Here is a 21875-nt window from a genome sequence, read left to right on the forward strand (position 1 = left end):
TACCTAACCACTTCCTCCCTCCCCCTTCCGTACTGGCCTCATTTCGCTCGCTTCCCACACTAACGAAAGCCTTCGTGAGCTGAGTCACACCTTTTGTGGGGCACACTGTATGCAAAATTCATCCATGCACTTAAAAGATTTCTCAGAAGGTGAGACCTTATGTGTCTTTCGGCTGGGGTATGGGGGGGGGGATCACTGTGGAAAAAAGAAGGAAAACTGGAGCTCCATCCCACACCTGCCTGCAGATGAGGCAGAGAGGATGGCTGTTATGTGAAGGAACCTGCCACTTGAGAGGCTGGGAGATTAGTCAGAAGGACGTGCTAAGAGTGTGTGAAATGACAAACGGGTCTCTTATCCGATGAGGACAAGATGACAGGTGAAGGGAAATTTTAAGCTGTGAAAAATCTTTCTTTCTTTAATTTATTTTCCAGCATAACATACAATGTACATGTCCAGGAATTCCCTGAGGCCAAAAATACATCAAGATCCAGAAAGAGACTAGATGGATATGGACAGCAAGAATATCCAGATTTGTGAGAATTAATGGCAGTAAAAATGTCAGCAGGGATATTAAACTCCATGCTTCAGGGTGCAAGAAACTCTTTAGTCATTAGATCTAGCTGGAGTGAGGAGGAGGAGGATGGGGAGGCAGAGCTCACAGTGCTCCAGCTGCAGGTTTTCTCTGTGTTAGTCTGGTGCTGGTCTCTGTTGCAGAAGGACGCTGGGAAGTGGACAGACTGCTGGTTTGTGTCAGTAGGGTATCTCCTACCTTCGATCCTGCAGCCAGGGCAGGGTTCTGCAGCCACAGCTACCCCGGTAATGCTTTCTGTGGGGGCAAACACGGCTGCATGGACCTCCAGCACAGCAGCTGCTTTCTCAGGCCCAGGGGAACAACCTCCTTCCTTTGAGGGAGATGCCTATTTACAAGTGGTCGTTAGCCACAAATTAAACGCTAAATCCGAGGAACCCTGGACATATATAAATTTACCGAAGATGAGCCACAATCATCCGAATGTAGCAGATGGCAGCTTCCCAGCTACAGTAGCTGCATGAAACCCTGCTACTGCTGGTGTACGAAGGTGAAAGAACACATATTGCCCTCATGTCAGCCAGGCGCCGAGCTCACTGACAAGGTCTGTGCTGCTTTATGTATCTATCGTGTGGGGAGAGGTGTCTGTGTTTATTTTTGACATGACTGTACTGCTAATGAAAGTCTCCAGCTGATGTTTCCAAATACAGATGGGTGGTACTTTCCCATTAGCATCCCATCAGCTGGAGCCTGTGTCTGTGCAAGCACAGTGGTGCCAAGACCAAGACAGTTCCACTCCAAGAGCCCTGGGGACCTCTGCTTTCACTCTTTCCATAAGAAGCTCAGATGTAGTAGTAAGCCAAGTCTGTGAGGCTACTAGGAAAAGAACGGTGAAGGCTCTTTGAGGTGCTGGAGAGGCCACAAAAGATCTCAACAGAAATTTAATCTCCCAGCTACATTCCTGGTTTGATCTTGGACAAATCAATCAATATTTCCATGCCTCTGTGTTCTGTAAACGTGGGCGCTGACGTCTCTTCTTTCCCATCTCTTTTTCTTCTTGTCTACTTAAAGCAGTGAGTACTTCAGAGCAGGCATTGTCTCCTCTTGTAGGTATAAATATTCTCCAGCCTTAGGCTCTGCTGAAACCCCTGCTGCTATATTAAAGGTGACAGTGGTCTTGGCAAAGATGGAGAACCCTTTTCCTACCAGGAGCAGCAGCGAGGAGTAGGGGAAAGCTAAAGAAGATTAAAAGATGATTGCTTCTATTCATGTCTTAGCAAGAATTTCAGGCTACGACCCATCTTTTAGATATACCCAGTGCGAGCGCTGCTGATCTTGCCTCTGTGTAGGAAAGTGTGACCAGATCCACCCTGTGGAACTGCTGCAGAAATCCTTCCCTCTAAATGAGCAGAGGATGCCTTTTAGCCACGGGTTGCTGGACAGACTTTCTCATAAGGTGCCAGTGGTCAGCCGCGTCGCTCGCTCTGGTGTTCCCCAGGGTGGCCTGTCCGATGAGGTGCCTGGGGTCAGAGTCCGCTTCACAGGTGGAGACAAGGACCGTGCAGTCCCATGCCGAAGGCTCGGGCATGTGGAACAGGAAAGTCTCGTTGAAAACGATGAGTGGTGCGTGGGCCCGCGGCCTGGATTTCTGGGGCTTTTGTTTGTGGCGTCTGCAGGAAACATCTATCCTTGCATGTACATCTGTGATAGGGAAAGAGAAAGAGGAAAAATGAAATGCCGGGGGAGCACTGGGGCGTCGACCTCTCTCACAGAGCTGGACATTTCAAATGTTGACATACTATCGCATAAGTTAGCTATGCTGGGAATGGGCTAGCTGTTGATTAGAGTGAAATATTGTTAACTCTGTAGGCTTGATCGCACATTTCTCGACGTTAGCAATAAAGCTCGTGTCGGCTTCAGCACTGCTGGAATTCAGACCCCCTGACCTGGGCAACCCCATCTTTGTAGGTACGTAGGTAGTAGGACCTAGGCAATCCTTACCATCCTATAATGATAGGGCATGATTTATTAAGAGGGGTATATATATATATATACTTCAGAGTAGTCTCTGCAGCTGCGAAAGGCTCTCTGAAGTAAGCAGAAAGGGCTTTTGATGAAGGAAAGGTTTTACTCTCATTAGCACTATGGGTGCTTATGCTAAATCCAACACCTGCGTCAAGGCTTGGAAGGAAACAGTGCAGAGGAGCCTTTGCAAATTGCTTTGCCTGTATTTAATTAGTGCAATGGAAAACTATAGCTCTAGAGGAAAAGGTGAGAGATATTTTGAGCATGTAGGGGATGTGGGTAGAGTTCAGCCTAGGAGAAAAAAGCTCAAGAATATCAAAGTCTGCTCTGCTTCTTCCAGTCCCAAGGGGAAACGGGTGTGTGGAAATACAAGAGGGAGAGCAGGACACAAAGAGAGGCTAAGGAAAGGGGCTGCCCACCTTCTCATCTGCTCTGCGCTACAGGAGGAAAACAGCCAGATCTTCCCCTCCCTCCGTTCTTGCAACTAGCTGGTTGGTGCAGAGGAGAAACCCACATAAGACAAAGACCCAAAACTGGAAGCGTGGTTGGGTTGTGCTGGGTATCGATATCAGTTTTGGGTTACAGGTGAAGAAGGTGGCTCTACCTCAGCTTTCTCAAGGTATGGAGCTTCTCCTCAGCTTATCTGCAATGCAGAGCATCTCTAAGGCTGCTTTCAAGTGTCCATGGCCCATTTCAGCAGTGGAGATGGAAAGATGGTAGCGGTGCACTGGCTACATCCCCAAGGTGCACTGTAGCCTCTCCACACTGTTCCCACCCCGGAGAATCCTCAAGAAGAAAATCAAATTTGGCACTATACTGGGGTTAACAAGACTGTACTGAAATCTGGTCTCTGGGTCTCCACAGAAATGGGATTCAAGTCCTGTGATGGATAGAAGAGGAAGGGAAGGTGCAGCCTGAGAGAAGTGGCTGAGCATTTCATTAGTATGCTGGGTCAGTGGAAGCAGTTCCCATGTTAAAACTCGTGGGATTTAACATCAGATGGCCACCTTGTTGAAAGAGCTGAGGGCTGCTTGCTGGCTTGGAGCAGTGCGGCAGCGGTCAGTGTTGCAACAGTCACATAAGAACTACAAGCAGCTGACGGAGGTGGCACATTCCAAGAGTGCGGTTCTTCGTGGGAGTGTAGTTTGGCTGTGAAACTCCACGCCACAGGGAGTTGCTAAATGTTTACAGGGGTTTAAGGGGAGGCTGGATGAGTGCAGGCGAGAGAAATCCATTGGGAATTTCTAAATACACAGAAGCTAACTCCAGCTTGGGAAATCTTGTTAGAGGCAGGCTGAGTACAGAGGAGCAGTCTCATTTATGCCTGCCCTGCTTCTATACTCTTCCCTACTTTGTCTACTCTCAGAGACAAGTGCTGGGCTGGACAGACTTGCACTTTGATTCGGTAGCAGTTTTCTGCCAGTGCTGGGGGGGTTACGGGCACAAAAGGGCCTTTTCTCTCAAACACCTCCCCATCCCTCTGTATAGGTGGGATGAAGGTAGCAGGCAGCAGAGTAGAGAGTGGAGCAGCAGGGGAAATGAAACTCTTACTCTTATTTGCAGTACTGCAAGGGGGAGCAGTTTTTGCCTTGAGCAGCCCAACTTCTCTCCTCTGGGAGATGGGAAGGCACTTCAGGGACACGAGCACTTCTCCCACGACGTCCTGCGAAAGGCACAGCGGCATGCAGTGAGCAGAGGTCCAGCACAGCAACCTCTACAGCCACCAAGGGCTCACCTCAACATTTCTGCAGCTCATCAGAGCCCTGGGGCCTCAGCAACAGAGACCGTTAGAGCGTTCTGGCCAAATCCGGCTTTCCAGCATCCTTGAGACTGAACTTGAGCCTTTTAACTTTTTAACAACTGCCAGCAGCAGTCCTTTCTCTGTTCTGCGCAGTAGTTTCCTTTTCTCCTAAGGCAGAAATGGAATAGCTGCTGACCTCCTTTAGCTGGGTTATCTGGGTGAGTGGATCTGTTCTGAGTTTTGAACCCTATCAAAACCACAGTGGTTTGCCAGTGTTTTGCCCACACCATATCAAGTACTTACCTATTACTTTACAGGGTTAATTAAACAAGCTGCTTTCAGCCTATAAAAAAGAGGCTTTCAGCCATCCCTGGTTCCTGCAGGCAGTGAGAGACGAGGCAGTATGGTACAGATTACATCCAAGTGCATCCGTACTAATTCTCATGGTGTTACAGTATTAATTTTTATGACACTGCAGTATTTTTCTAGAGGGCCCCTGAGGTTGTAGCCTTTGCTGCATTGCCTATCTGTGAGAGACAGGTCTGAAATTAAATTCATCCAAGTCCACAGACAGTCCCCAAGGATGCAGGACAAGAATTTTTCATTAATAAAACTACAAGATGGCTGTACTAACATGCATGTTTTAATATGCCCCCCACCCCCGACACTGTTTAGACACACTGTGTAGGACCATGTAATAGAGTCATACTACCTTTGTGCTCTTCTGCAGCTCTTCGCATAAAACGAGGCTTTGGGAAGCCTTTAGGTCTCTCAGGGCAACTCTGACTTCTCCCAGCACAGCATTTCTGGAGTATTTGTCGAAGCATTGAACCTGTGGAAGAGAGGGAACCGACGTGTCCACAGGGGGAGAGGTGCAGGATGGAGCTATGTTGCAGGTTGCCTCCATGTGGACCACAGCGGAACCTCCTACAAGGGGAGCTCCTGCTCCAAGGCCCATTTCCATGTGTTTCCATTCCCATCGGTGGTCCTTAGGCTTTCAAGGACTGGGCTGGACTGTCATGATAGCAAAGCAGCCCTGTGCTAAGAAGTAACATTCAGAGGCTTTCTTTTAGTGGTATCACCTGAAGCAACTCTTCTGCCATTCTTTCATCTCTGCTTACCCCCTACCACTCTGTGATATTTACCTAATTGAACATTAAGTAGTGTTATCTCACCCAGTCTCCTTTCTCAGATCATCTTGGACAGGCTGTGCGAAGGCCACGCCACCTCTGATCCCTTCCGCCATACAAGGTCTGCATCCCTCCCAGCAATGGCCTGAGGAGCAGGTGGGCCCTTGCACAAGGGCATGCCCTTCGGCAGCTGCCCACACTTGTTTCGTGACAACTTTGGGCTTTTACTGTGGGTGCTCGCATATGGCCTCAGTCCCCTCTCCATGTCCCCCCCGCAGTTGTTTCTGCTGTGTTTTGGTCTCGAGCGTGCAGCCTTCCCGCACATCTGCTCTCAGCTCCCGGCCTTTGTTGCTTGCCGCCAGTCTTGGGAGTACGGTTGCGGTGTGTGGCCATTGCTGCGTGCATGGGTTTTATGCAGGCATGTTTTAATTTTGAAGTGAAACCTTTTAAAACTACTTCCTGACAGGGGAGAGAATTATTGCCGTCAGTTCTTCCCACTTGGATCATATAACTCAATGCCAGTGTGTGAATCTAGCTGGAGTCTTTAAGAGGGCAGCATGAAACCACTTCAGCAGCTTATGGCTCTTGCTCCCCTGTGTTTTCTCTCTTAGCTCCGTCTCCATTTCCCCTTCCCTCTCTTGCTCTGTGTGCACAGCCCATCTCTCCTCCGTGTACTGTGCTCTTGCCCTGCCGTTGCAGCTACCCATGTCATTCTGGCGCTTTGCTGTGGCGATTTCCTTTGATAAACTTACCAAGTGCTTTTGCTAGTGAAGGTGCCATACCACAAGTGAATGAAGAGATAGGAAAACTAACTGCCAAATCAGAGGGACTTTGACGTAATGTGTTACTGGACATTTGTCAAGGGTCATGAGATGTTTAGCAACACGTGGGAATCACCATTCAGGTTCAGAGGTACAATCCATCTAGTCCAGTGACATCTTTTGAAATGGCAATTGCTGACTGCTCCAGGAAGGGAGCAAAACCTGATGGTGGCCATTAAAGGATGACGTGCCCCCCAGGGAAACCCATCTATCCTGGCTGTTTACGTCTCTTAGCTAATGCCTTGAGCCATGTGCGTTTGCACCAACTCTGCAATATCGGTTTGTCTTCTCACTCCTGTTAGCGCAGCTCTAGATTTCTGGGGGACCCACTTCTCCCTGCCTCCAGCTGAGCCCTTAGGCTCAGCGTTATAGCGTGGCCATTGGTACAAACCACAAGGACTTCAGCTTTGTGCCCTGTCTCCCTGCTGGCTTGGGACATCTGCAGATCATTCATGGGGAACAGCTTGGGGGGCAGGCGACTGCGTGGGAAATGGCCTGTCTACTGTGGATTTCACCAGTAATGGCTTTGCTACTGTCCCCTCAGCACACCTTTCAAAGACATCCCAGTCTATAGGATATCTCACAGCTAGCTGCTGCCAAGGCATGAGGTACGTTCAGTATCCCTGGGCAATTAGAGGTACATCTGCCTCTACAGGCAGACCCGAACTAGCTCTGAATGAGGCAGCTCGGAACTGGTCAAGCCACAATAACAAAGAATTAGGCAAAACAGGCTGCTCACCATGTCATCTCCATCAGAGCTAGCCCTGCTCTCTCCACACAGCTCTACCCAGAGAGGCAGCCCATTCCCTGCAGTGCCATGCGTTTACCCCCTGCCTCAGTCTCTGTGCCATATCCTGCTGCAGGACCGCGCATCCAAGTGCATTTGCACAGGGAAAGCCTGTGTCAAAGGAAGGAAGAACATAGAGCTAGAGGCACCATCTCGTGCCTCAGGGATATTGAATCACCCCTGTGTAAATACTGCAGAGCCCAGGAATAACATGTCCAAGAAATTATTAGAGCACCTTTTTGAAAGCCAATGAATCTCAGGAACTCCAGACTTTCTGGCTGCTGGTGACTCATGTAGTCGGCTATCGTGGTCTTATTTGTGTTGCTGAAAGGCCAACATCTCTGCTGGCTGCACTCTGAGAGGACCTGGCGAATGACTCTAGAGAGCTACTAACCCCCTCTGCTTTCTTCGGAAGGGTAAAAGAGGGAGACCTCTCAAGAGGCCAGCATGGAGGGAGCTTCCCATCACACACTTTGTCTGTGGTCAAGGCACCGTTCTGCGTGTCTACCAATTGAACTAGCATAGCACAGAGACAACTCAGGCATTAGTCAGCTGCATCGCACCTCCAGCTTCAGAGTGCTCTTCTCCACCTCAGTGTCCCGCAGGGAGCAGACAAACTTGTCCCCAAAGGCTGGCCTGCCGCAGTTCTTCACCACCTGGCTTTGCCATTCATGGACCATGTACTGGAGCCCAGGGATGCGGGACGGGACCTGCCTCAGCAGTCGGATACGGACAGCAGACTTGGCACGGCCTCGGCTAGGCGGGCCCCTGGCCTCCAGGCCTGTCAAAAGCAGCTCGCACCGCTCTCTGCAGTAGAGGAGAGAAAACTTCAGTTTGCCCTGGGAGCTGTGCAGGAAATCCGAGTCACTGCTCACGCCGTTCAGGTTCTCCGTCCTGGTGGAGGAGAAGGAAAGGCAGGCACTTGGCTTGTCCAGCTCAGCTCGTAACTTCTCGATCTAAGGCAAACAAGGACGGGAGGAAGAGAGAGAGAGAGTCTTTTGCAGTCCAGTAAGCTTGAACTTCCCTTCTTTTCCTACTGCAGTACGAATAGGTGAAGGTGCATTTGTACCAGGGGGATGTAGCGCAGGGGTCTAATCTTGGTTCAGACTATTGTGAAGAAAGAGGTGGAAGAAGCGTCAGTGAGACTCCCTCGCCTTACTTGGGAGCTGCATTTAATCTCCTGCTCTCGCCCTTGGTCCCTGCCTGAGCTGCGTTGCAGCCAGGCCCATGTCTGGCTATGTACCCCATTGATCCAGATCCTGACCTGTGGATGTGGCTTCCTGGCTCGACCTCGGACCTGCTTCCTCACTCTGGGCTTGTCTGGCGATCTGGACCACTGGCTGGCCCTGGTTACTGCTACCCGACCTACTCTGCCCTTTTTGCTCAGGCACGGGGGGGGTGGCTGCACCCTCATTAGTGAGGGCACGGCCCTGCCTGCCTGGCTGTCACCCACGGCTCCTGGCCTCCTGCCCTTGCTGATCCCATACATAGATTACAGCTCTCTGCAAGCACCCGGTGTTTGACAAGGTGGTCAGGCTAGTGGTCTGTGTTACTGGGGTCAGACCTTCACCTGACGTAAATCAAGGCATCTCCACCAACTTGAAAATGGATTTGCTGAGCATGTTGGACCCTGCGAGAGTGAGCACACCAAAGCAGCTGCTTGCATGCTCCTGCTCCTGCAAGATGACCTCTCTTTTAGCGTTTTTCTCCTCAGCATCCTTTTCTTTCTGGTGTTGGCTCTTCTTTTAATCAGTCAGAGATGAGCAGCTGCAACCCTCTAATAGCCATTTGTGCTCAGCAGCTGCTGGTGGTATTTTAGTGCTGGTTCCTCTCTCCTGTTGCTGAGCAGGCTTTTGCACCTCCTGCTACAGAGTTATGCAGAGGAGCTGGTTGTACTTTGCTGTTGCTCTGTTTCTGGCTCTTGCAGTGAGGCCTGGCTGGCTGCAGGAAGCTCATCAGGAACTTGAGGAATTCACTTTACTAGAAACCACATCCACTCTGGTAAGTGGAGAAGTGGCCTGGAAGTAGAGAAGAAACTGGGCCTCTTCAGCCATGGGGGAGGGAGAAGGGATGGGAAAGCTAGGTGCAACTGTTGCTGCTCCTTGGATAAGGATTTAAGAGCTAGATAGAGGAAGAGCAAGTAGAAATCAGACTTTTGATTAAACTGGAGGCTCAAGTTGTTTTTGTTTTTTTTTGGAAAAAAAAATCTCCCTCTACCAGTTTTCCTGTGCTGCCAATTGTTTTACTTCCCTTAGCAGCAGGTTAAAGAAGACCATAAGCTCTGCAGCAGTCCCAAATACACCTGGAAATAGGTGGTGGGGGGGCTTTCTCTATTACATACTGTGATATCTGACTGCTGTGTTTTGCTTGCAGCCTGAACAGCTGAAGCATCTTCTAGCAGCCCTGTTTGAGAGGTCTAAATCTGAATTTTGTCATCCAAAAATCTATATAAGCTACTTCTAGTTCCCCCTGGGAGGCTGAGGTATGCCGGAGTGTGTTACCTGAGTGAGTTCATGCTGTGGATAGACTGCAATACATGCAAAATCAATGCAGTGGGGCTGGCTGGTGACCTGATGTGTTGGTGCTTTGCTTTCCCCTTTCTTGCTGTGTATCTCTGTGGCTGCCTAGCTCTGCTGAGGGAATAAGGCCGAGTGGATATGTGGTCCTGGTGGACAGAGCCTCCTCATCACAGTCCACGTGCAAGTGGAAGAGCTTTTGCCTCTCCCCCTGTTCAGCAGGAGAGTCTGCCCTTTTGGGCGTTGTTTCCTTGCTGCTGGGACTCCTTAGGTTTTGTGCCTTGTTCCCTCACGGTGGTAAGAGGTTGTCAGTCAGTCTGTCTCCTGACCCCACAGGGTTTCTGAAAATGAGGATGGCTTGTGACTTTGCCTTAGCATTAGTGTACTTGCCTTGAGATCTGTGTTCTGCTTGGCCATGTCAAGGAGAGAAGGTGGTATTTTCTTTCCTGACGTGCCCTTCTCTGCCTCTCTCTTAACACAGCCTTGACTGTGGTATTTCTTCTCTGTGGGAATAAAGAAAAGCCAAATAAGTGCTCTAGCCTGGAGAGGATGAAGTCTGGAGGCTGAAAGTCTTGCATTGAAACTTTTCTTTGTTAGTTTGAGAAAGCCTTTGGATGTTCTGGAGTTTAAAAAAAAGTCTTGAGGATCCTGTCTCTGGAAAGCAGAGTCTTTAGATGGGGTACCCCAAAAACCAGGGTGGTGGATGGAGGTGTTGCTCTGTCACATGGTCAGATGAGTGTGTGCTTCAGTGCATAGCCCTCTGCTGGAGGGAAGGGTTAAGGTTGCTGGCTTAGCCCAGCTGGGAAAGGTCCCAGTTAAGTGGGATCAAGTAAGGAAGGAGTCATTGGACCTGAGGACAGATGGGTCTGGCCTTGGGACCTTCATTCCCCCTCCCCCCCACCTGGGGAGCAGACAGAAGCAGCGTCTGGAGTGTGAGGAGAAGCTTGGCCGACAGCTGACTGGTGGGCTTTAGCACCCCAGGGCTGTGCTGAGCCACCAGAGCTGGTCACTGCAGCTTTATTTAACAACATTGTCCCACTTAGGGGCCTGACCTGAGTGCGCTGGCAGTTCCTGCGTGTGTGGGTTTCTTCCCCAGAAACCTGGGACATGGGTAGGAGGACAGTAGACCCTAAGGCCTCGCTCTACCCCCGTTCCTGCAGGGCTAGTGTTGTAACCAGCAAGGCTTGGCTAGCGGCATCTGCTGCAGGGTCCAGAGTTAATGCTGCCATAGTTTGGGTGCTGACACCAACTGCCCTGTGTCCTCTGCTGGCGCAGAGTACCTTGCGGACAGCTTTGCAATTTGCTTGCAACAAACACGCAGCTCAGAGCAGTCCAGCAAGCTGTGCTCAGATGGCACTTAGGCCTGATGCTCCCAGGCAAGGGAAATGGGGTCAGCCACGTTCAGTAACACAGTCTGTGCGCTTGCACAGCTGAGAAGGGAAGAGGAGGAAGGAGAAGTGGGAGAGGTTGAGTGTATGTGTGGTTGTGGTGGGTTTGGTGTTGTGTTGTTTTGTTTTTAGTTAAAAGCATCCAAGCAGAGTAGGATTACTGAGGCCAGGTAGCAGGAGGCTAGGGGAAGCTGGAACTTGATAGTGAGGAAGCATCAGTGAGCCTGGTATCGCTTGGGGTGTTAGGTAACAGATGGGCTTGGGAGGAGGGAGGAAACCATGCTGACATTTCTAATCTGGTGAAGAGGCAGCGGCCTGGAGTGTTGTCCCTGGCAAAGTGAGGTCGCAGCAACTGTATGCGCATACATAGCGTGCCCGTAGGCTTCCATACGGGGAAGAAACAAGGCCCAAAGTACAGGTAACAGCCAGGAGAGGTTGGCTTGCCCCAGCTTCCCACCTCTTGCCTTCCTGCATGTGTGGCCAACTTAACAGGAGGAAACTGCTCCCTTACTGGCCTCAGGTCAGGGCACCTTGAACTTGTGGCTTGCCAGAATGCGACTGTAACCAAAATGCCTGCACTTGGAAGCATACAGACTGGGGACATTGGTATTAGTGCAATTATACTCTGCTCTTGTGTCTGCTCCAGGGTGGAAGTCCCTTGCTGAGATCCTTGCTCCTTCCTCCTCTTCCCTCCTCTTCCCTCCTCAGCTGTGTAAGCGCACAGACTGTTACTGCACGTGGCTGACCCCACTTCCCTTGCCCGGAAGCATCAGGCCTAAGTGCCATCTGAGCACAGCTTGCTGGACTGCTCTGAGCTGTGTGTTTGTTGTAAGCAAAGGGCGGTAGAAACGCAGGCTCCCTGGGCGATAACACGCAGCAGCCCCTATACTTACTTTTATTAATTCTCTTGTGTTTCTGGAGCTGACACATCTGGCAAGCTAAGATCGTCAGGGCCACCAAGAGCAAGAGGATAGCTAGTGCCGAGATCCCATACTTCCAGGTATTGGTAACAGACAGCCATAAGCTGTACAAGTCAGTACGATGGAGTTCTTCTGTATCATATCCTCTTCCCCTGTAAGAGACAGGGGGAAGCGATCAGCATTGCTGGTATCACCTTTCCATGTTGTACGGTCACAGCAGAGTACAGACTGGGAAGGGACAGGTCTACATTGCAGGTGTATACAAACTGAAACTGTGACCTAAAAGTGCAGAATTAGTCATGTTGCCTTCTTGGACTTGTGAGTATTTCTTTTCACGTGTGCTTGTGTTCACAGCATCAGTGCCACATTATCACAGACGGGCTCTGTGCTTACCATTGCCACCCAGACAGGGATCTGCTGGGTTTCATTGCTTTTGTCCAGAGCAATTCACAAGCAGCTTGCGTGTGTGTTTTTTAAGATGAAAGACTTCAGGAAACGTGATGGGCCTGTGAATTCCTGGCAAACTTTTCTTGAGCCTGCTTCACTGACCTCTGCGTTGCACTGCTTTGTAAGTGCTGCCTCCTACAGTTGCTTGCCCTTCTGCTTATTGCTTTCTGGCAGTGCCTGACAGCAGATGCTCAGGGAAAGCATAAAACTGGGTAACCGCCCAGTGATTTTTTTTTTTTTTTTTTCTCCGCACCCCGATGTTCCTACAGCTTCCTGTGATATGCACTTTAGGCCTTACTTGCCTTTAATAAGCCTAGGTGCATCTCTAACTCCATTAATTCATTAATTGACTTTTTAAGCTGTGTCTAATTCTAGCTTCCACTGCACCCTGTAGCAAGGAGCTTCGCCGCTTTATTACCCAGCGTAAGAACTATGGCCTTTAGTTCAGCTCAGTTCTCACATGCTGGTTTAATTTGTTGTTCTCCAGATCTTGAACTGGAAAAACCCAGCAGACAGTCATTCTCTGTGCACCTTCTCTAGATACTCTTGATATTTACAGACCTCTCTCATATCCGTCAGTCCTCTCTCACGCTGAGGAGTCCTAGCTCACTCAGTTGTTCCTTCTGCAGAAGCTGTGCCAGACCTCTGATTGACCTTGTTCCCTTTTGCTGAGCCCTTATACTGCTCTTCTAAGCAACCACAGCATTGTACTGTCAAGGGCCGAGTCTCTCTGGTTCACTGGATTTGGTTTCTTGGGTTTGATCCCAAGAGGAAAACCTTTTTTGTGAAATTATGGGATCAGCACCCAGCTGGCTGGGTTGCTGTGACAACATTGGCGTCTGGGAGGTGGCTAGCCTGTTTGTCTTGCTTGCTGTGCTGATGGGAAACCTGCAGGCCAGTAGTTGTGAAACCGTTGGCTCAGCAGGCAGCTTCATCAGATAAAGATTTTGGTGTCTTGCTTTCCATAGCATCAGCTGTGCCCGCAGTAAGTAGCCGCTTAGATTTGCAGACCTGTCCAGGCAGCAAAATGCTTGGAGCTGTAGTTTTAAGAGACGCTCTGGAAGGCCCAAGGCAGGCAAGGGCAGACACTGGGAAAAGGAGGAGAAGAAAGGAGAAACGGGATGGGGGATCCCGTGTGCCGATCTGTCAGGCACACGTGTGAGTTCCTGTTGGGTCTCTGGGAGCGGCAGCCAGGGGAAGGCTTCTGTGTGCAATTGGAGAAAGGGACTTGGGGAACTTGGGGAGTTTGTCCTTCCCTAGAAGGACACTGATAATGCTAGGAGAAGCAGCTGTGGAGTTTGGGCTTCTGTCTGTCTCGCTTTGTTCCAAGAGCGTGGAAAGATAGAAGGGAAAGTTAGTGGTGAACGTGGCCCGTTGGACTGTGGCATGGCATAGCCCTTCATCGCTGCTCAGCCTGTGTAACTGAAATGAGGACTGGAGGAAAGGATGCTTCCAGTCTTTGTTAGACTAAGATCCTGTAAGAGGATCCCCTCTCCCAAAAATGGGAGAGGACTGAAACCAGCCCAGAGGGCTGGAAAGGACAAGGGATGAGACGTTCATGCGTGAGCGCTCCTTCCCCTCGCCTCTTAGATGCTCTCACAGTAGGGCTCTGGTAGGGAATAGTAACTGCTTCCTTTTTTGATTGCTTAAGATGAGATTAAAACTCTAATCTTTCTAGAGGAGCAAACATTTTACCCACCTCTAGCAAACAAGAGCGGCCATGAAACCGTGCTCGGTTCTGGATGAGAGCTGTTCCAATAAATTGCTGCTGGTTTCTGCAACCCAAAACAAGCTTTAAAGCAATAACTGGCTTATTCAAACTTTCTGAACAAAAGCTCTGAGTATACATGGTTCTTTCACCTCAGAACAAGTTCTTGTTCGTACCGGCTGTTTTCTCCTGTGATTTCTCATCACTGACTGTATTAACAGCACCCTTGGTGCTGGATCCCAGGCAACTGCTGGGGACACTGGATAACATATCACCAGCAGTCACTTCTGGAGATGAAGCAATAACAGTAAAGGGGAGGTGACTGGCAGAAATATCCTTGTGGGGGTGAGACCTTGCACATTCTATCTAAACAAAGACGTCCTGATAATTTGCTTTAAAAAAAAAAAAAAGGCACTAAGACGAGCCCTTAAAACTGGCCAAGCAACTTAACTTGCTGCTAATCTGCAACAAGATGCTGTCTCTAGACTAATGCCACAAAAATTCTCAGAGTTACAAATGGACTTAAGTGCAGTATTAGGGCATCCAGAGGAGTTCCTCCGCAGCATAGCGCTAAGGGAGAGCTTACTATGAAGGTAAAAGAGCCCTTAGCATAACAGGCAGTTGCATGTATTATTCTGTCCATTAGCTCTGATTCTGCAATGCAGATCCATGTACCTGAAGCTCCTTCCTAGGCTGAGACCTTATAATACCAGCTCCCCATCTGCTGGGGAACATGTGTAAGGATGTCCTTACGCTTGTGCTTATGAATCAGAGTCTGCTTCCAATACTAGGCTTAGAGCCCCAAAGTCGCCAGGAAAAGGAATATAGCCAGATTTTACTGACAGATGCAAGTGGCCCCAACGATTCTGTGATCATTCAGCAGATAAAAGCCATTGGTACGGACATCTGTCCACAGCTTTTTGTATCTGGGATCCTTGTGAGTGCGCTCAGCTCACCCAAAACAGGGAGATTGAAGTACTGGATCCCTGCCTTTAGAAAGGGAGATAGCTGAACTGAGGATGCTGCCCCTTCAGTGAAGGGAATGCTGCCTTCCTTCCAGTTGAGGAAAGGACTTTCTGGGGCCCTCATCAGGATGGGGGAGACTTTCGAGCGGCTGTGAGCCAAGGACACCCTGGCATTGCCAAGTAGACCCTGATACCCTCCTCTGGAAATAGCCAGAAGGCAGAAGTCTTGCCTGCTTTCTGGTAAGGGCATGAGCAGAGCAAAGGAAAAACAAGAGCCCAGCAGTGAGGAAACAGGCTAGCACCTTCCTACACAACCTGGTGAGATTCAGGCTCCTCTCTGCACCAGCTGGTGCATAGCTCAAGTAGACACTGAACTTTTTTTCTTTAAGAAAAGCCTCCTGACGTTATTAACATTGCTGAGCTTTCTGTGTGGGCGGTGGACGCTCATGTTTTCAAACAAACTTGTTATCTGGCTGTCAGTCACCTGAGAGGACTTACTTTTAAGAATCTGTGACTGATTTCTAGCAGCAGACTTGGCAGGAAAGCAGACGTTTAAATAAGAGCAAACAGTGAAGTAGAACATCTCTTCAATTGTTGTGCTTGGCACAGCATTCCTAGGCCTCGGTTAAAATCAGCTTCCCTTTGCAGTAGGTCTGGTATAAGTGCATTGTGGAAGACAGCTGCTGCCCCAGCATTGCTGAAGTTGTCAGCTGGACTGCACGAAGGTGAGCGATTTCTCTGCAGTCCTGCAAGGTGGGCAGGAAAGGCTCAACACCTGCACGTGAGTCTCCCAATCCCAGCTAGTGCCCCACTATTCAAATCAAGCTGTTCTTTGTTTTCTGTCTTGTGAGTGACAGCCTACAACAGCCCCTGCAGTCTCTCTGTGTATATTTGCACCTCTGTCAGGGGAAAAAAAAACTCGGTCATCTCACCCTTTGCTTTTCCCCAAGCCCCAGTCCAGAAGCACTGCAGTCCTGCAACAGGTAACTCTGGAAAGAGGTCCGTTACTCTGCTAGACCAGAAATAACCCTGCCAGGGTCCTGGAGGCACCCGCAGGCTGGGGGTGTTGTTGTATTTCCTCGTAAAACCAAGGGGATCCTGTTCCTTGTTCCTCCTAGATGTCTAACTCGACAACGGGCAACTTAAAAATCATACCTTCAGACGCTGCTCAAAATCAGGTCCTTGGGAGAGCCCTCTGAGAGCGTGTGTGGGCTGCACCAGCACAATAAGAGTGGTTTGCCGTACTAGAAAAACGAGTTTCTACCCTGCTCGGCAAGAGAGGAGCTAATATTGACGGAGCCGGCCCAGAACAGGGCGTACGCGTGGAACAATGTGATGGAGAGGCTGTTGCTTAGCGCTGATAAAACTGCAGATGGCTGGTGGTGTGGGTGGGTAGGCGGTTGCCCAGGTTTTTCAGGGGTTGCACATGTGCAAGGCAACTTGGAAAATCTGACTGTGAGGGTCATGGTGGGATGCTTGGTTCCCTGGAGATGCTCAGCAGGCCCTAGCTGGGGCGTGAAGGGGAGAAGAGGCTGTGCTCCTAGGCCCTTGAAAGGGAGCGCTGCTCTCAGTGAAAGCAGGCAAATGCTGACTGGTAGTTCATAGTGGTTTGTAACATCCTCCCAGCTCTGCAACCCTGCAAAAAGCACAGTAGTTAAGTGAGCGGGCTGGGAATACAAGCTTTTCCTCTGCTCTTCGCATGCAGCTGTTGTAATGCCTCTTCCTCTGCCCAAGGCAATAAATAGGCAATCTCTTTTATGTCCTGTGGACGCTGGGGCTGGCCCATTCGCTGCTGGCACCCAGCTGTGCCACCTCTGCACGCACTGCTGGAGCTAGGTCTGTATTCTCAGCTATACCTTTCCAGGGCTGCCAAACATAAAACCAAAAACCCTGAAAGCGGCTTTAAATGCTTAGAGGCAGCGAGCCATCTGAGAAGCAGGATGGGATCTCTCCTTCAGGAGGAAGATGGTGTTAAGTTACAGGGCCAAAACTGTGGAGAGAGATGAGACACTGTTCTCAACAGTGCTTTCCTTCCTCCCTGGTGCGTACCTCATTCCTCATCGCATCTGGACTCGCGTGGTTTCCCCGAGAGGGCTTGGATCAGTCCTGCTCCTTCCTTCCAGACAGCCTGGGCCCTGCTTGCTCTCTGTCGAGTCATCCAAAACTAGCCAGCTTGCTTTCCCCAGAGCATTCATTAGCTGCTCCTAACCCATCTCTTTGAGATTATTGTCTTCAATCCTGCTCACTTATTTTTGTCTTTGTTTTGCCTATTATGCTGAATGTAGGAGATGTGGCTGCATCCTAGCTTCCATGCTCGTAGCATGTCTAATTTTGCTTTGCATGCTTGGCACACGAAGGGGAATAGGTCCCCTGGAAGTCTGCTGCGCAGTAAGCAGCAGCTCCCCGCTGGTGTAAGGGATGACGAGGGCAGCCTTCTCCCTTCTCTGTGGGTGGTGCCGACAAGAAAACTCTTAAAAATGTATTCTGATATAAATGTTCTTCTATTCTAATGTAAATGCTCAAGTTTAAGGTGCTTTATATTCTAATTATCCCCAAGGGCAGCCTTGCTGCTTGGGTAATGGTTACTGCAAGAGATGAGCTGATGGATCTAACCCAGCTAGGAGGAGATCAATTAGCTAAGCTCCACCTGTAAGTCACGGCAGGCAGGCAGGCAAGTCTTTGGAGACAATAACAACCAGGCCTAGGGAGTATTTCTGTACCCCGAAGCCTAGGTGCTTTAATCATCTAGAAAGCATAGTAAGGGTCTGAACTAGGTATCTGGATGAAGTGTGAAACAAGGCAAAACCAGTATGTAGCATGTAAAGAAACAAGCGAGGGTGGGAAGTGCTGGCTTGGCAGAGCCCCTTGGGTCCGGGCCCCGTGGGAAACAGCTATGAGGACGACACATTGTGAGGGGCTCGCACAGTGTACGTGCAAACAATGGTTGTCCTGGTTCTGGGTGTCCCTCTGTGCTTATTATGGGCTGTCGTTCGCCAGCCCAACGTCAGTGTGCCCAGGCCTTCCCGGTGCTCGGTTCGGGGTAGTGCGTGTTGTCCTGGGACATCTGTAAGGGGTTGAAGAGCCAACATTTCACCTCTCCCACTGAATATCCACCCTTAATTGTGAACAAGGTAGGCTGCAATACATTATTTTCTCCTAACTTGGCTGGTTATGGAGCTCCTATGGAGCATCATCAGGGAGAAGCAGGCATGGGCATAGGAGAAGGTTTTCTCTTAAGACCTGAACGTTAACTCAGGAGTTGGTGAGGCAGAGGAAGGGGAGGCTGTTTGGTGTCATCTGCAGCAAAGAGCTCCGCGAAGGCGGGCTGCAGCGGGAGAGATGGATGTTTCATGCCAAATGAGTGGGAGAAGTGAGAAAGGGGAGGGCTGGGATACTGACTGCGTCACAGGAGGAGAAACACCAGCTTTGCATGGCTCATTGGCAGCCGTGACCAGAAGAATGGGTAAAGAAGGTCAGAAGTGTCTGTTCTGGCCTTATTGGGAGGGGGATTTTCCCAGAACTTTTCCCCTTAGTGGTTCCCTCCCCACCCTCGTTAGTGTATGTTTTCACCGTTGGTAAAAGAGATGTAATGAAAAGAGGTGATGGGGAAGAAGGGGGGATTGGAGAACTGAGCCCCCAAAGAGGAGGAGACTTTTGCCTAGTGTTGTAAATAATAATACAGATTTTTTTTTTGTGCAAAAAAGGAATCTGGGGAAGAAGTAACATCCTTTTGGAATATTTTAATGGAGGATTGGGAGTGACTCAGATGACAACCGCTGCTTTCAAAAGAAAGGCGTGGGGAGCTGTGGTTAACTCTTCAAACACGATTTGGCGAAATTCCCCTTTTTGGGTTCAGCTGAAACTGGGCAGCGTCGAGCTTGCTGCTTTGCTCTCAGCCGAGCCTGGTATAGGAGGCCAGTGATGCTGTCTGGGGAGCGCTGCTGCTAGCATCTCTGTTATTTAGAGTTGGTATTTGGAGCTTCGCCGCATTGGGTCTCCCTCCTAAAAAGCCCATGCAGCAAGGGAGCCGGGGGAGATGCCGGGGCAACAGTGAAACGATGTGCTTCCAGGATGAGCAGCAGTTAGTTGGGGTTGAGCAGCCTGTTTGGGAGGCCAGTAACGTTTGCTTAACCCCTGCTGGCAACGTACCTGGAACGCTGTGGCCTCCCTGCTTGACACCGTGCCCCGTGATGAGTGAGAAATTAAGTATATTGCAGGATCCTGAACTATTAGCAGAAACCTGACACTTTAACACACTCTAAACATCTGTTGCTGTTACTGAGATCCCAAATACAAAGACCCAGATTTCTTAATCTTTTATTTTGGCTACGTAATTTGATCTTTAACCCTCATTAGACTAGGCAAAACTCAACCCCTGCTAGCAGAAATTCCCAGTACAAAGGGTTTCCCAGTACAAGGGGTCCAAGGTGCAACCGCTTGCCCTGAACCAGAACACGACTGCACCATCCCGGGATGTGCCGAGCACTCTGTGAACTCACTATGAGTAAGGCTTTGACTGCCAGTCTTGTAGCTAGACCACATAAAAAGCTCGTGACTAATTACTGCCTAGTCCTTTTAGCTTAAAACACTGAAGATTCCTACATCAAAAACGTAGGAACAGATTTCTGTCTTTCAACTCCCCTGAGGCCACAGCTGGGACAAGGCTTGTAGGAGAAGTGAGTTAGAACAACTGATAGAGTTAGAAAAATAAACGAGCTTTTAGGAATGCAAACCCTTGCTTAGGTCGCATTAATGAGCAGTGTCTCTCGCTACAGTGACTTGTTTCTAGATTCCAAGATTTATATCTGTCTTCTGCTCCGTAGATCCAAGCATAAAACTTCATGTTTGTCAGAAATCACAGCGCTAGGTTCCCTCTCACCCTGAGTATCCCTGCAGAGGTCTGCCAGGCTGGGCTGGACTGAGGCGCTCTGAATCCATTGAAACTTCAGAATATGACTCCTGTGTCTTTTTTTTAGTGCTGGAACTGGTAACTGCACAAATGGCATATGCTACGCAAGCAGCACCTTTCTGCTGCTGGCATGAAAAATGCAACCCCCTCTCTTTGCATTTTTACAGAAAATGCAAAACGCTGCAGGGAACTGAAGCGGCAATGGGGTTTATCCCAGATTCGGAGCGTGCTGCCATTGGAGGCCTCACACCCCTGCCTGCGGGAAGGCTGCGGAAGCAGGCCCGGTTCAGCGCTCCTGTGTCCGGGGCGGGAGGAAGAACGGGCAGCGTAACAGGCCCAGCAGCAGTGGCCTGGCTGCTGGAGGCGTGCTGGCCCAGGCAAGGGGAAAGGGTGCCACCCCACGGCTAGGGAGCAGCTTCGGGAAGCTGTAGAGAATGTGCTTTGCAGGTACGCCAGCGCTAGTTGGCCCCGACTTTAACTTCGGGTGATGAAGTCCTTAGCTGAATCTGCTGGTTTAAGCTAGGATCAAGGGGATGTTTGCTCACAAGCTGATTCATGGTCAGCCTATCTAACACTGACCTGTTTTGCAATCGGCCCAGGACTTAGAAGCTAAGTCTTTAGTACTATAAAGTTATCTCGGGCCTCCTCTAGCATCTGCTGTATCAGATGCCCTCAAAAAATGCACTTCTAAGCGCCTAACGTTTGCTTTTTGTTTGGAGAGATGCCTTAAGCCTAGCCTGATGCCTGATATTCTTATTGCTTTCCCCAACTGTGTGCTGACTTCTCCTGCCCTACCACCTCAGGCCTATCCTAGCTCTTTCCTCTTGAGCTTGAAATGAGCCTGTGTGTACCGGGTTTCAGCATGTAAGACCATGAATACGAAAAGCCTGTTTAAAAGTCCCTCAGGATGAGCAGTTTTCTAAACACAATATCTGCTTCTGTCCTTGATAGAGAGAGAAGGCTAAGCAGCTCTTAAAGTAAAAATGTGTGCTTTTTAGCATTTTGGGCAGCATCAAGAGAGAACTGTGTGCCTCTTGTGGTGAGGAAAGAACGGCTCTTGTCACTGGCACCTGCCTGAAGATACAGGAAAGCTAGTTTTTGGGCACTGGAGGGACTGTGCTCAGATGGATGCTTTCCTCAAGCCTGAGGAAAGCCAGTTACAGCCTCTACAGGCTGAATGTGAGAGCATCACAAGCCAGAGCCCAGAGGACACTTTTGCAGTGTGTGCCCAGGTGGGATTTGGAAGTGAATAAAGCATCAAGAGACTGTTTTAGGAGGAGATAACCTGTCAGAGGAGAGGATTTCTATGGGCTTTCTTTCTGCAAGGTCACCCTGGGGCTAAGCCCAGGACACCACTGGGCAGACTTCTCTCCTGCATTTTTTTTAAGCTATGTTCTTTAATTCTACTGTTTTAGGCATGCATCAGCTCGTTTTCCCTCAGGACAGGGTTTTTATTAAAATTCTGATTGGACAAATAAACCTAGTCAGTAGCCTTCTAAACCAGAGGAACGTTTTCTAGGCTTGCAGTCTTCCTAAAGACTGAAGTCTTTGCTTTACACAAGGCCGTGACTAAGATCTTCTCCTGACATACACTTCAGCCAGGAACATACTGAGAGGAAACCTGTGAAGCAAGGTGTTACCAGTATTGATTGGTCTTCAGGTTTTAAAAAAAAAGAATAGATTCAAGCCATGGGTCATATCTGTAGGGTTCTTCCCTTATTTATCTTCTTATAAGTAGAAAAATGAAGCATTTAATTTTTTGCAAACAGATTTTAATACGTTCCGTAGAACCATTCTTACCAGAGCAAACGTATCAAACTACTTAATCATTTCCAGTACTAACAGAAACGCACAGCATCTTTTGTTTGTAGGAAAATCATTTTTCAAGGGAAGCTAATTCTTGAAGTAAAGCAGCTGAACAGCCACTCACCACTTTCTTCTCCAGTGCTCTGGCCACCACTGCTTTTCCAAAAAGTCTTTTAGGGAAAG

General features: G+C 49.4%; 1 protein-coding gene across 5 annotated transcripts; it reads right to left on the reverse strand.

Annotated features, from left to right (window-relative positions):
- Nucleotides 1-390: 390 nt before the first annotated feature.
- Nucleotides 391-21739, reverse strand: LOC104143768 (synaptotagmin-12-like). 5 transcript variants are annotated; one of them, XM_068944692.1, is made up of 8 exons: nt 16133-21739; nt 14004-14079; nt 11831-12009; nt 9940-10052; nt 7597-7840; nt 5008-5127; nt 4106-4217; nt 428-2230 (listed from the first exon to the last, which is right to left on the reverse strand). In XM_068944692.1, the coding sequence occupies exons 5-8, from the start codon at nt 7711-7713 to the stop codon at nt 1929-1931; spliced, it is 651 nt and encodes a 216-aa protein (XP_068800793.1). In that variant the 5' UTR covers nt 7714-7840; nt 9940-10052; nt 11831-12009; nt 14004-14079; nt 16133-21739; the 3' UTR covers nt 428-1928. The 5 variants fall into 5 exon arrangements, with proteins under 5 accessions (XP_068800791.1, XP_068800789.1, XP_068800792.1 ...); XM_068944690.1 differs by lacking the exon at nt 14004-14079 and having other exon boundaries at nt 391-2230; XM_068944688.1 differs by lacking the exon at nt 7597-7840 and having other exon boundaries at nt 392-2230.
- Nucleotides 21740-21875: the final 136 nt, after the last annotated feature.

This window comes from Struthio camelus, chromosome 5, assembly GCF_040807025.1.
Source record: "Struthio camelus isolate bStrCam1 chromosome 5, bStrCam1.hap1, whole genome shotgun sequence".
In the NCBI taxonomy this organism is placed as follows: domain Eukaryota; kingdom Metazoa; phylum Chordata; class Aves; order Struthioniformes; family Struthionidae; genus Struthio; species Struthio camelus.